General features: G+C 47.6%; 1 protein-coding gene across 1 annotated transcript in view; it reads left to right on the top strand.

Annotated features, from left to right (window-relative positions):
* The first annotated feature begins 888 nt into the window (after window positions 1-888).
* LOC138448043 (uncharacterized) overlaps window positions 889-14,319 on the top strand; it is a 240,784-nt gene continuing 227,353 nt past the window's right edge. Inside the window, exon 1 of the mRNA XM_069604584.1 lies at window positions 889-1,006. Coding sequence (XP_069460685.1) covers window positions 995-1,006 — 12 coding nt within the window. The 5' untranslated portion in view covers window positions 889-994. The remainder of the gene's footprint in view (window positions 1,007-14,319) is intronic.

Genomic DNA, 14,319 nt, shown 5'->3' with positions numbered 1-14,319 from the left:
TTGAGACAACCTGAAATTGCGTGCACTGCATTTGAGGCGAAAGTAGCAGGAGTGTCATGTGGCTGTCCCCCCAGCTCTTACAATGCTGAATACTCCCCTGACTGGACAATACCGAGGCACAGAACTCTCTTACTTTGGGCTGCGATCTACGAAGACTGCCGAAGACAGGGGATACCGGATCGGTATGGGATACCAAATATTACAGAGCACCGGCTTTGGTATCGGTGTGTATGCACAATGCTCGCTACATGTAAAACTGAAAGGAATCAGTTGTCCATCTAGCGAGCATTGTGCATTGCACACCACTGCCAAAGCCGCGGTAAAAGGCAATGCTGCCGCGTGTGCGCTTTTCTGTTTTTTTTTTACTATTCCAGCGCGGTTCACGGTCTTGGGCGGCTGACTCTGGCCGGATCCCGAGACCAGGCTCCATATCTGGTGCCGGATTTCGGATCTGCCCCAATGACGCGCACTGAAAATATTACATAACACCGCCTCTAAACGACAGCTGGACTTCGGTGGACTGTTTCAATGTTTCCAAATTATTGAGACTGCGGGGTAGGACTTCTGCCCCAAAGAGCAGCACAGAGAGAAAAACAAACGGAAAAAACAGCCCTCCTTATTCTTCAGAAAACAACTGTCCAGTCTGATTTGTTGTTCTGGATCGGAATCTGGGTAACCACCTGAAATCTTTCTCTCTTTTCCGCAAAACTCCAAGGAACCTATCTTATGCTCTGAGCATGCGCGATAGAGGTTCATGTTACAGCCGTTGGTAGTGTCTGGTTTATTGCGCATGCCCGTTTACTCGGTGTCTCTAGGCACGCGCTATAGGTCAGCTGATTTCACCAACACACGCACTTTTTTTTACGCCCATGGTCGTTGCCAGGGAGCGAGGGGAAAACTGTGTGTAGGTGGTCCGAGTCTGATACTCGGATTCTATTTGTTTACAGCTAAAACGACTTTTCATTTCGAAAAACCTGTAACGTTCGCAAGAGCCATGTGTGATAAGGTTAGTGATATTCGGCCCAATATTGTGATCCTCCTAAGAGACGAAACAATGTTAGCGAACTGGAGTTAGTTAAGAGTAGCCCTCGTGATCTTGTGGCCCCCATAAAAGTATGTTTTGACGTGAGAATATTGATTCTGAGGTGCGGGCGTGGTGATCTCTCTCTTGGTGAGCTCAGGGCGGACAAGTGACTTTCAGCAGTAAAATGGCTTTAATCATGAGACCATACCTGCCTACGTCTGAAAATCAAAAACCCTGAGACGGATGCCTCGTCCATATAGCCAAACAAGATTCCGCCCAATTGCTCAATGCTCCGCCCTCTTGTCAAAAAGGCAAACTATATAATGTGTGATCGATTCCACAAAACTTCATCAATTGAAACTGCTGTCAAAAAAAGCATTTACCATTTTTACAGCGCCCTTTGCATTTGGAAACCTTACACTATTCCAGATGAAGGCATTTTTGCCTGTGTAGTCAGGTTTTCTCAGCTGCAGGCAAGGGGGCCTCCACACATAATTTTGAAATGCACACCCAGACACCATTCCATTCAGAGGCGGCCTTCCAGCCTCTAAGGTGATTCTGGGAATATACCCCTGGTTTCCCTGTTATAAATACAAGACTATGAGTCCCACAATGCAGTTCAGTCCATTTACACCGGCATGCATCTTGTTGCGCAGGTCGTAACCTGGGCATTTGTCCATTTTTGTACCAACATATATCATACTTGCTCATTCCTCTCTGCCCTTTTCCACTCCCAACCAGTAATGTGCAGAATGAGACATGTCGTCTTTTTTGGCATAAAAAGGTTGCAGCTTTATTTTCACAACATAATAAATTCCAAAACACGCCAAACAATTTTGTGAAAATAGTTCCAAAGGTGCAGCGACTGCTCCGTGTCCAAAACCTGCTTCCTCTTTTTCCCAACAAAGTCCACAGTAGGCAAAACTCCCTCTACCCCTGCCCCTGCAGGTGTTCCTGGGCTGGGAGAGTGCCATTTATTTGGGGGAAGCTGAGCCCTCATCGCTACCACCAGACGCCCCTGCCGCTAAGGCTCCCAAGAAGCGCTGGTCCCGAGAAGAGCCAAGACCTTCCATGGCTCATTCGAGTCTCTCTTGTCACTGGTTGCCAAAACACTGCCACGCCAAAGGTGGGTTACCGCCCACCTCGGCTCCCCCCTTTCCAGCTTCATAATTCCAGGAGCTTTGTGCAAACATTCCAATAAAACAGATCCATCCCGGTTGTAGACAAATGCACTCCATCTGGGGATTTCAAATTGATCAAGCGGTGCCTGACCTGAGGAAAACCTCTGCCCTTGCAGAATTTTGAGATTGCGCAATGGAATTTCCTTCTTGATTTCTGCACCGCACAGCGACTCTCAGCGCCCCTCTGTTCCTGTCTCGGAATGATTTCGGACCACAAAATCTCGGTCTCACCCATCTGTGAGGACAACTCCTGCAAAGAAAACATCATCTCCCTCATCAGGGCCCCCGTCCCCTGGCTTGCCAAATCATTTCCCCCTAGGTGTATGATCAAGACATTCAGCTTTTGCTGCCTACTCAGCAATTTGCGGGCGTGCCAATGCAGTTGGGCCCATCTCATCCCGGGCACCCCGTGCCAGCATATCCGGTACTCGCCAGCGGTCAGCTCCTCCTGCTCTGCCGTCCAGCTTGCCCCTGCCCTTGACACAAAGGAATGCCCTACTACCCAGACAGACCACCTTCTCCTCTGTGTTGCTGCTAGTAGGAAGAGAGATGAGGCGGAAGCTGTTAATGCTACATTTTGTCAGGGCCTGATGTATCTCCTGAAACACCCAGACTTCCATCTCCCTATTTGCTTAATTGCCTCCGAACCTAGGCCCATCTCTGCTGCTGACGTGGCTGCCTCTATCCTAAAGGAATGAGTCCCGGACACCCCTTTGGTTACCCACATCTTCTCTAGTGCCATGTCCATGACCCTCCTGAATTGGAAATGGCTCAAAGCCGATCCATCACTGTGCAAGAGAAGGGGAGACTCCTCACCAGTAGGCAGCCTCTGCTTGAGATAAGCCGCCAAGCCCGCGACCGGGCACACTATGCTTCCTTCTGTGCTAAGGAGTGTAACTGTCCTCCCTTCCCCCTTCTGATCAGTCTTTGACCTTCTTAGAAAAATGCTTAACTGACCCTCTGTTAAGTGAACGTCTCCCAGCCTTGAAAACCCAGAGCCCCTGCCCTCCCTATTTTCAGGTACCAGTTCACTCACTCTGAATGCCCCAAAGAATGCTAATGTGAAGGATTCCATGAACAAAACCCTCTCAGACCCGCTATGGCATACCACCCTTAAACATTTAATCAGACTGTGTAATTTAAAAACATCAATGGGCCGCCTTGCATCTGTCTTCCTATCGGCCTGCTTGGCCCAACCTTTCATTGCCATCATAATGTAATGCTCTTTCGTGGGGTCTGCTTTGCCCCCCAGCTTGCAATAATGAGCTATTGCTGCCAAATGATAAGCCATCCACGCTCTAGTTTTCCCAGACCGCCAGCACCATCCAACAATGGCCTGTACTGGCAAATCCCTCTGCCCTTCTGTTAACCTTGCTCTGAAAGGCCAAGAACCGCTCCCAGCACACTTGTATCTTCTCGCTGTACTTGGTGCTAGAGCGGTATGGATTAAGGAGCTCAGATCCCCCCAATCATGCCCCACCACTGAGCCTTGAATGGGGTTATCATCTTGCTTGCTTTTGGACAGTTCCCCCGAAACATATCCCACTGTAAACGAGAGAGTCAGTGGCCACATTTTTCACCCCTGGAATATGCTGTGCCCTAACCTTGGTGTTTAATGTCAGCAAGCTCTTTGTGAGCTCTCTAAGCAGCTTCAAAACCCTCGAATTGCTAGATGACCCCTGATTGATGATCTGGACTACTGGCAAGTTGTCGGACCAGAGCAACACCTTCTTGTTCTTCAATTGCCTGCCCCACAATTTAAATGCAACCACGCTGGGGAAAAGCTCTAGCAGCATGATGTCCCTAGTAATCCAATTATGATGCCATGCTGCTGGCCAAGCCTGACCACACCAATTGCTACCCAAAATGGCACGAAACCGTGTGAACCTGAGGAGTCAGTGAATAGTTGGAGCCTACTGTTGCTGGCCCACTCCTCCCTCCATAGCAATACCCCATTAAACGTATCTAAAAATTCGTCCCACATCCGGAGGTCATCCTTTACTTCAGACCCTAGTCTGACATGTTGTGATGCATGCTGTAAACCCACTGTTTTGAGCTCAATACTCCTAGCAAACACCTTACCTGCTGGGATTAATTTTCCAGAAAAATTTAGGTTACTCGCCAATGATTGAAGCTCCCACAGGGTAGCCTTGCTCCTGCCCCTCAAAACTTTGATTGTTTCCTTTAATTTCAGCACTTTATCCCTGGGCAGCCTGCACTGCCCCTTTACTGAGTCGATTTCGATCCCCAGGAAAGTCAGTATCGTGACCGGGCCAACTGTCTTAGCCCTGGCTAGTGGGACCCCCATTTCCTCCATCAATCCCTGAAAAGAGCTCATGAGCACCCAGCACTCCCCCGTCCCTTCTTTCCCGATAAACAAGAAATCATCGAGGTAATGCAGGACCTGCCCTCTTGAACCCCAAAAGGGTGCTGAATTTTTCAAAGTATGCACAAGAAATAGCACAGCCCATTGACGAGCATTTGTCATAAAAGTACTCATCTTTCACCTTGAAGCCCAGCAAATGGTAACTCTCCTTGTGGATTGGTAATAACCTGAAGGCAGACTCTATGTCGGCCTTCCCCACCAGAGCGCCTCTCCCCGCTGACCTCACCAATTCTACTGCATCATCAAACGATGCATAGTGCACAGCTTGCATCCATCATTTACAGATTCCCCCTCAGGGAAAGAGAGATGCTGAATTAAGTGGAACTGGCCCTCCTCTTTCTTTGGGACCAACTCCAATGGTGAGACAACAAAATTATCTAGTGGTGGGGAGGTTAAAGGGCCAGCAACCCTCCCCAGCTTGATTTCCTTTTCTACCTTTTGTGCGACCATATCAGGCATCCCCAATGCTGACTTCAAATTGTTGGCTTCCCTGCCAACCTTAGTCCCTGTTAAGGGAATCCTGAATCCCTCCCAGAGCAGTTTTGCATCAACACTGTTGTAGACATTTAGAAAAGGAATGAATGCATGCAGGTGAACTGGTGTGGGTAACTGAGTTTTAATCTTGCTTCGGCTTTCCTTTGGATTTGTATGCAGGTGAACAGGTGTGGGTAACTTGGTTTTAATCCCGCTTTGCTTTTTCTTTGGGTTTGGCACCGCTTCTCTGCTTCCCTTCTCCTGAAGAAGAGCTGCGGTCCCCTGAACTTCCACCTTTTGAGTGCTTGAATCTACAGGCCTTGCCGAAGGGGCAGTGCCCGTCTGAAAATTTCCAGCAATCAGCTTGCTCCCCCTGGTAGCTGGGATGACTTTTGCAGGAGGAGTGCCCACGAAAGGACACCCTACCCCGGTGCGAATAAGACCCTCTGGTTTTCCAGAATTGAGGTTTCTCCCCTTGTGTCTTATCCCCCGCTTCCCTGGCAGGTACCATCTTTTCTACGTAACCCCTGATGTCCACCTCATCCCAGGACATTGCGGGCCAAACCTGCATCTTGCGCCTAAAGCCCCTGTCGTAGTTTAGCCAGGCGTCGCCGCCATAAATTAGGGACAGATTGTGAATATATTGCTCATATGCAATCATTGCCCCTGCATCCTGCGGGAATTTTTCAATCATGATACATATTCATCCTAAAAGCCCTTAGCCAATTGTGGATGGCTGCCTCCACCATGGGTCTCTCCCTGTCCCTCTTCTCCTTTTCTTTCTCAGATAACTCCAGCAAGACCTCACCCTCTGGTTCTATTGCCATCATGGCCAGGATATCACAAAACTCTTTTCTCCAGATCTTCTCCTTACTGGCCCATGGGATGTGCCACACTAAAGAGTTTCCTCCAACCCTAGCGGGGGGAAAAACCTGGCATCTGCCTCCCATATTGTGTGACATTGCACCAACTCCACCCTGTACCTGGTTGCCTGCTGGCGCCGCTACCGGCTGTGCTCCCTGGCTGACCCCACTAAAGGAAGTAACCCCGGGAGCCACCACCCCTTGCATCCCCCCAGCTGGCACCTGCCCCTGTGAGCCTGCTGGTGTAGAAAGACCCTGTGGTAGTTGCCCCACCCCTACTACGGGGCTTACGGGGCTTGCTGTGGGCAATGCAAAGGCTTGATTTACCCCTGAGCCCGAACTCCCCAGCCCCAGGTTCTCCCCCTGATGGTGAACAGCTTCAGAATTCCTTCCTGATTAAAGGCATTCACATTACCACATAATTTGACCATTGCCACCATTCCCCCATGCTTGCATACACTGCATAAACATACCTTTTACCAGCTCCAAGGATGTAGGTCCCTCCGCTGCTACCACCGCCGAGTTGGCTACAGGAGCGGTGGGTGCACTGCCACGGTTCCTTGGAGCCTCATCAGGTACAGGGGCCCTCAAGATACAGACTCCTGCGCCCTCCTCTTTCCTTTTGCCACAGCCAATCGCTTTCTGGTAGCTTCTGCTTGCTGGCCTTGGCCTTGGCCTTTTCCGTCATGTTCCTTTTTCTCTTAGTTGGTGGCTCCTCTTCTTCGCTCTGCCCATCTTCTCTCCTCGCCTTCTTCCAAAGCCTGAATCTCCTGCAAGGCCTCTTCATTGGACACACTTGTAAACATCAGAGGTGATTCAGCCCTCTGGCTGGGGCCGGCTGCCTCAGCCCCCAGGTGTGAGGTTACCAGATTCATCCAGTTTGGCCCATGCTTGGCCGCCACCAACCGTGCCATGGACAAGAAGGCCCTCCAAGTCCTTCTCAAAGCAGGAAAACCCTGTAGCACCCTGACCTTGCGTGACCATTCTTGTTGTTGCACTTTTTGTGCAAAAAGCCTCCTTCTAAAACCCAGGCACATGCACTGCCGACCGCAGCAGCCTTACTGGTTATTCTTGTTAATATCAGAACTTGGGTGTTAAAGTTTCCTTGAGGTGCCCCCAATAGCAGCTGATCCCGTTTGCTTTTACCTTCAGCTAGTTTGCCCCTTATCAGCTGTTATTTTGCTTGAGCGGGTAGACTGCAACACTTCCACCCAGGCAGCCTGTGTCCTGTTGCCTTACTGAGAGCAAACAGATTAATTGTTAATTTTTACCCACTGCGGCTCGGCAGCTCACTTCCACGGTCCGTAAAATATGCGAGTAGTATTACTTCCCCAATCTACGGCCGCAAGAGATTCCTTGTTAATTTTCCACTCGCAGTGGCCCGGTAGCTCGTTTTACATTAGTTACTGTCCCCGGAATATTCCGGCACTATATAGTTGTTAATGACCTTGAAATATGCGTTCACCAGCGGCTTACACCGAGGCGGGCCGGAAGTTTGTTAGCAATTTGTTAATGTCCCCGCAAAATATTCACTGCTGCAGCCCGGGTCTGCCTACCTTGGCTCCCACTGCTGTTGCGTCTGACTGCCTGGTCCGCGAGCTCCGATGCAATCGGCTGCTCCAGCTGATCGTAGCCTCCCGCTGCACAGTCTTCGCCCCCGGATCCCACTCCGCTGATGGTTGCCCTTCTTCTCGCGCTGCCCAGGGCAGCTTCCAAGCACCAGCACTGCGGCTACGGCCCTCCACAACGCTCCACCCGCAGTAGCTCCCGATTCCTCCAGCTCCGGCAGCACCTACGAAACAAAGAAAACCAAGTCCAAACACGAAATTCCTCCTGTGTTGCGGCGGGTGTCCTTCTGCTGAGGGCTAGATGCTTCCTGCAGCACGAAGCCAGCCGCTTGTATGGGGCTTGGCACACCCCCATCCATTGTTGTCCTTTGCGGGCTTTCCCAGTGCTTTGGTGCTCTGCTTACTAACCCTCCCAGAGAGGAGGGAGACCCTGTTCGGGTTATCAGGGTGCCTCCTCCATTGTTTTTCGTGTTGTCACCTTCATAAAGGGTGAAACAATGTTTTAATTGCAGCCAAGCAGGCATGGCACAGACTAGTATGCATTGTTAGTCGGGTATTTACTTGCTGATTACGAGGCTTTTAAATGATAAGTAGACAATCCCAGTGAGCTCTGTGGCTTGACTGAGAGATGAGCCATTCCCACACACTTAATGCCTGCAATAAGACGTGCCAAATGGGTTACTTAAAAAAAACAAAGAGAATGAGGGGAAAATGCCTGCAGCCTGTGTATTCTGCTGAGACATCTCTTTAACATTTTATCAATCCTTTGATCAGCAATTCCCTGGCAGGAACAAATATTAATAACCCTTAATTAGAACATCACGTACGCATACCCCCATGCTTTATAATTTAAAAAACACACTTTTCTGAGTTTCAGGGAAGCAGGTGCAGCAAGTGCGGCCATAGCCACTTCAAGGTTCACTGCTCCAGGCCTTCAAGCCCCAGAGCCCCAGCAACTCGGCCCTGCTGTGAAAACCTGGAGACTGGATGCTCTTCCCCGGAGAAGAGCGTAAACGCCCTGAGTCTCTGGGCTAATCCATAATGCATGAGACCGCCAGAAGAACTAACATTGCCTTACTTTCACAGCCCTCTTCTTCGTCCCAGTGCTTCGTTTTGAGGCCCCCAGCCCCATGATGGGAACCTTCCTTCCCAATTAGTGTTCTGACCCTCCCACCTGAAGATATAATACCATCTGCCATCCACACTACCCACTTAATACTATCCTGACCTGCCAGACAGGGACCGGTAATCCTCTTGATGCTTGGTTTTGAGGGGCAACGTTGGGGGAGAAGCGGACAGTGCCTTGATGATGCCATCCCTTGCACCTAGGTAGACTCCCAAGCCCCTTCTTAGGCAAGAGGGTTTGATCGAGATTTCCAGGCAACCTGCACTCTGTGCTGATGTAGGGAAATGCATGTGGCGTGGCCTTGTCAGTGGCATTCTTGGAAAGTGAGTTGCCCTCTGGCCTGGAAATGGGAAGGAGCAGTGCTTTAAGTGGCCTTTAAGGGGTCTGTGCCGCAATAAGGACGCAACACTTACCTCACCTGAATGCTGCTCGTTAGACCACATCCCTGTAAGAGCCCCAGCTCAATTGTGCAAATGGGCATTGGCTGTGGCCTAATGGGCACCATTCAGGTCGGGTAAGTGTTTCCTTTTCGTTTAATTTCTGGCGCTGGCCCCTTGCCCTGAAGCATTCCTCATGCGATAGGGTAAGAATGTGGACCTGAGAATGTGGATCTGAGACAGTGGAACGGAGTAGAAAGATGCAAGAGTGATAGGCAGTTAAGAGGGGACCAACGAAGAAGCCAGTGGGGGGTGCATTTGCTCTTAATGAAAGGAGTCCTTAATCACTTACCTCTCTCCTGGATCATTTCATTGGCGACAAGGACCAACACGACAAGCCCAACAAGTAGATGTGATTGGCCGGACCTACGTGAGGTTTGTGCCATCCTCCTTCTTCTGCTCTGATCGTGCCTGCCCCGTTACTGCTGATTCATGGGCATGTAATTTTGTGAGAGCAAGACCAGCAGGTCCGGAAAGGAACAGATAGCTGTAATCCTGACTCATCCTAGAATTGTTGTGGTCGTGCTGAAGGAAGAGAGGTGAGTTGTGAGTTATATTGCATCCCTGCATTTACTGTGCATTCATTGGGAGTGTTGCACTCCCAACGAGTAAGGGGACCCTTCACCGCTGTCATCAGGTGTCGATTAGGCAATTTAAGGATACAAGTCAGCATGGCGTGAGCAGAGTTAGCATGCAAGGCACCAGGTAAAATCATAGCAACGCGCAAGCACAGAGACTGCAGGAGGCTGAAATTCAGCGGCCGAACGGAGCTGGCACACAGTCTGACAGAACAGCGAACATATCACTGCTGCGGCTGTAGTACTCTGCAACGTAGCTTATTAGTTGCTCTGACAAAGCACGTCAGCAGCTGAGGAAAGGACCTCACCACCAGTTTGGTTGCCATGGTTACCACCTGGCCACATAGAACTTTGTCGTATTTGTTTACAGCGCATCACATAACGCAGGATAGACTTACCCATGCTTTATCTGTATTACTTTGAAGCGCTGTGTGAATAAAGTGCAAATCGCAACAGTCCTTCTTGATTATTGAAAGTGTGTAAGCACAGTAATGACAAACCAAAGGAGTGAAGGACAATTAACCAAAACACAATGACCACAGTAATTATTAAGGGCTTGAATAGTGTGCAGAGCCCAAGAGATGCACAACTACTGGTGGGGAACATAAGTATGTCAGCTCCCACAATTGGTCAAGCCTACATATAAGGTAAAGCAGTTACACTGTATCTTCACTAGAGTGGCATAAGTATGCAAAGCGTGCCTCCTCCACATTACTTTTTAGACACTCCAGGTGAGACCGACATACCCTGGAAAAGATGGAAGATAGGTTTCGAACAGTATTTACTTTCTGTGCATGGTTTCATCTTTGCTAGTGAAAGGAAGATATCCCTTTTAATGCATTGTCTGTACAACTATGGCCAGGAACAATTTGAGAACTTGCCACAGCTGTCTGAGGAGGAGTTAGCAAACCTCTCGGTATATGAGAAATGCATAAAAATGATTGGTTAACATTATGAGATCTGCAAGCCTTTTCTTGGAAAGTTACCATTTTTGCAAAAAGAAACCGCCTAGTGGATAATCTGTGGAATAATATATCACAGCTCTTAGAGGTCTGGTGGGCCTCATGTGAATTTTGCACAACCTTAATTGAAAGTCTGCATGACTAGTTCATGCAGGAGTGTAATGATGAAATGGTGAGGGAGGCATTGTGGTCCAAGCGTAACCCATTCATAGATGAGGATATTAGAGTTGCAAAGGATGTGGATCATACATACAAGTGTGTGAAGGAGTTAGAAAAGAAAATTGAATCGGACATGAAGAAAATTGAAGATGTTATGGAGATCTCAGCAGTACAAGCAAGGGCATTTGACAAAAGGAAACGGGCATCAAGAAAGAAGGTTAAAAGGAGAACAGGGAAGCAAAGGGAAAACAAAGAAGATGAAGCGAGGAAGCAATGCTTTCGATGTGACAGTTTGTTTCATTTTGCAAGTAGTGAGAAATGTCCTGCAATCAAAGCTATATGCAAGAAATGTAACAAACAGGGGCATTCCACATCATGCTGTAAGACCAAGAGTGAATCTGTTGACTGTGTGGATGAATTGTGTGAGGACATGGAAGAGTACATGTGTCTCATTGATGACACACTTGAAATTACCATGATTCAAGATTATGATGCTGATATTGAAAAGCCCATGTCTACCATTCAGATTGAGTGGGTAAACATGGGGTGGAGATTGATTCTGGCGCAAATAATACTTTACTGCCTAAGTCAATTTTTCAGAATAAGCTGAGAAGAGGTACTACTCTCAGTGTGGTGGATATTAAACCTGTGGCCTACGGAGGAAAAGGGATTCAACTAGAGGGATGATTCCAGGCGGTTATGCCATTAAAAGACAGGGCATCTAAGGGAAAAGTGTATGTTTCTAAAAAAGGGAATGATCCACTTTTAAGTTGGTAACACCAGAAAAGGTTGAAAATGAAGCTTGATCCCAATGCCAAAGAGACCGTGTATGCAGTATAGAGTATGAATGATAAAGTAACAAAGAGTTGAATGCCACATCAAGAGTTGGGCAATTTGAAGGGATTCATGCACAAGATTAGAATGAAGGCCAATTTGTTTCCAGTTCTGCAAACACTGAGAGCAGTACCATTAGCCATCAGATCTGCTGTGAAGGAGGAGTTGGCAGGGAGTGATAGAAAGATTAAAATTTTCTGAGTGGGTCTCTGTTGGTAGTTGTGCGTAAACCCAACGACAAGCTGAGATTATGCATTGATTTAAGATCAGTCATTAGGTGTGTGATACCGGTTAGACATCCTTTACCCAACATAACAGAAATGCTAGGTACTATAAGGGGTGCACAAATTATGAGTACATTGGACTCCACCTCTTACCAATCATGTATAGCCTGATACGATGTTCGCTTCCTGCGTCGTATACTCTGATTTTAGTTTTTCATTCCATATAAGTAGATGTGCTGTATCTCACGCAGGTGATCGTCATGTGAGATTTCATCGCGTCCAAATTCTTATTCTTTTGTCACCACATACGTGCTAGCAAGATTATGCCTCAGGGTCATTCATATGAGGCAATCTCCTGCGATATGTTTATTTTATATTTAACTTTGGTCATTGATGCACGCACAGTGTTTTTTGCCCTTGGGTGACCTGATCATGTGATCACCTCCAGATCACGTGACTAACACTAGAGTTAATTTAAATGCGATGTGAAACAAACATATTGTGTATTGTTCTATTTCTACCATGCAATTTGTTGAATTCCTTGTTACATTTATTTAAGAGTGTGGGAAGGGTCTTTGACCCAATTCGAGAGACCAGGTTTGCACCTCAGTGGCTTTCTGAGGTTATATGTTTGTTGGTACATTGGACTTATAGTCAACCTATCATCAGGTTGTGCTACATCCGACTTCCAGGAACATTATGGCATTCATCACTCCAAAGGGACCTTTTCAATGTAAGTGCATGCCCTTTGGTTTGGTGTCTGCTGCAGCTGTGTTTCAATGCATTATGTACCAATTATTTAATGAAACTCAATGCACCTATCACATTATCTTAGCGCCGTGAGCCACTCGCGATACCCAGCAGTGCTCATAACCTAAACCGACACGGCCGGCAAGCTTCACGGATTAACCGTGATTGTTTCACGCTATATATGGTCAATCACCTGCTATCATACAAATCATTTGTAAAGCATACTACACCTCTCCATTTGCTGCAAATATATATTTCCTTGACCAATGACCCATACAGAGCGCCATCGCCAACCTTTGCTTCATCTATCAACAGTTTTACAAACTTACTCGACTGTTCTGAAAACGTAATTTATTGTCAACTGCACCCTGCTTACCTAGAGGCAGCAATCTAAATTAACCTACTACCTAATCTGTATCTGTTTACTCTGAAATAGCCTACTGTAAACAGTCTCTTTGCATTTCAAATTAGCCTACTGTGCTTAACCCTTTCAGTGCTGTGGGTTTTCCCCCCAGTGCCAATGCCTTTTTTGGTGGTTTCGGTATGTGGCCATTCATGCCTTGTAACCTTTTTGTTACATGAGATATCTCGGCCAAATTTGGCTCCTTTTTTTCCCCACATGTAGGCGGTTGTAACGCCATCCAGGAATCCTAGGTTGCTGTAGGGAGGTGAGAGAAAATAACCAAAAAGGGCGAACATTTTGTGTTTTTTCAAAAAATGCGAATAAAATGATGTACAAAGAAGCCTGTGGTTTTTTTCCTTGTAAGAGCTAGGAAAAAATGGTTTGCTGTGCTGAATTCCCCAAGTTCCTGGCTTTCAAGAACAGGTTGTGTGGAAACGAAAAAACATTATATTGATGTGGTTATCAACCGTTTTGTGAGAGGTAGGCGATTTTGGCCATTTTTGCCAATTGGACATGTATGGACGGAATGGAAAAAAAGATTAGGAAAGCCAAATTGGAGGACAGAAAGGCATATATTTCCGAAAAGTAGACAAAATTCCAAGTTTAGGAAGGGGTGATTTGCGCAGGTCGGGCAACAACTAGTTAGGGGAAAATGCCACAGATTGGGGGGGAAAGCGAGAAAATGACTGAAAAAAGGTATGTGGTGGACATGGTTGGCTTGGTACGGCAATGGCTTCTATGAATTTTGAGAAAAGCAGTGCTCCGCTACATTCCCCCTACTCCTGCAGTTAGGAAAGCACAAATGTTTTGTAGTGTTTTACAAAACAAGCAATACCACAAGACAAACACTGAGCCATGGTACACAGGAGTTTTATGCTTACGGTCTGAACAGACGCACTTAGCATGTATAAATCAGGAAAACCAATGTGGTGAGGAACGGCAAGCATACATCTTTTGAAAGAGCACAGGGCAGCCCTTTTCAAGGGTAGTTGACTTGTGCAGGTTACAAAAGTGTATGGCGCCTAAAGCAGCGACTAAATGTAGGGCAAATTTGGGAAATTAAAGGGTTGTTGTCATGACCCTGGCCCTCGCTGGCAAGTCAGCCTTCCAGTTAGGGCCAGGTCAAAGGCCTTAAAAACTCATCCAAGACTCATGGAGTCAGTCCTGGCGCCTTTGGCGCCAAGCTCATATCCATCATGAAGACCAACATTAGAATGGGACTATTTACTTGGGACTATTTAACTTGGGGAGGGGGGGTTCAGCCCACATGGAGGCACACACATAGCTCAGTTACAAGGAACTGAGCTATGCGGTCTAGTCTTTTGGATGTGGCAGGCCTGGGACTACTTT

This window comes from Ambystoma mexicanum, chromosome 3q, assembly GCF_040938575.1.
Source record: "Ambystoma mexicanum isolate Mex_15411 chromosome 3q, UKY_AmexF1_1, whole genome shotgun sequence".
Classification (NCBI taxonomy): Eukaryota; Metazoa; Chordata; class Amphibia; order Caudata; family Ambystomatidae; genus Ambystoma; species Ambystoma mexicanum.
This window is presented reverse-complemented; position numbering and strand designations above follow the sequence as displayed.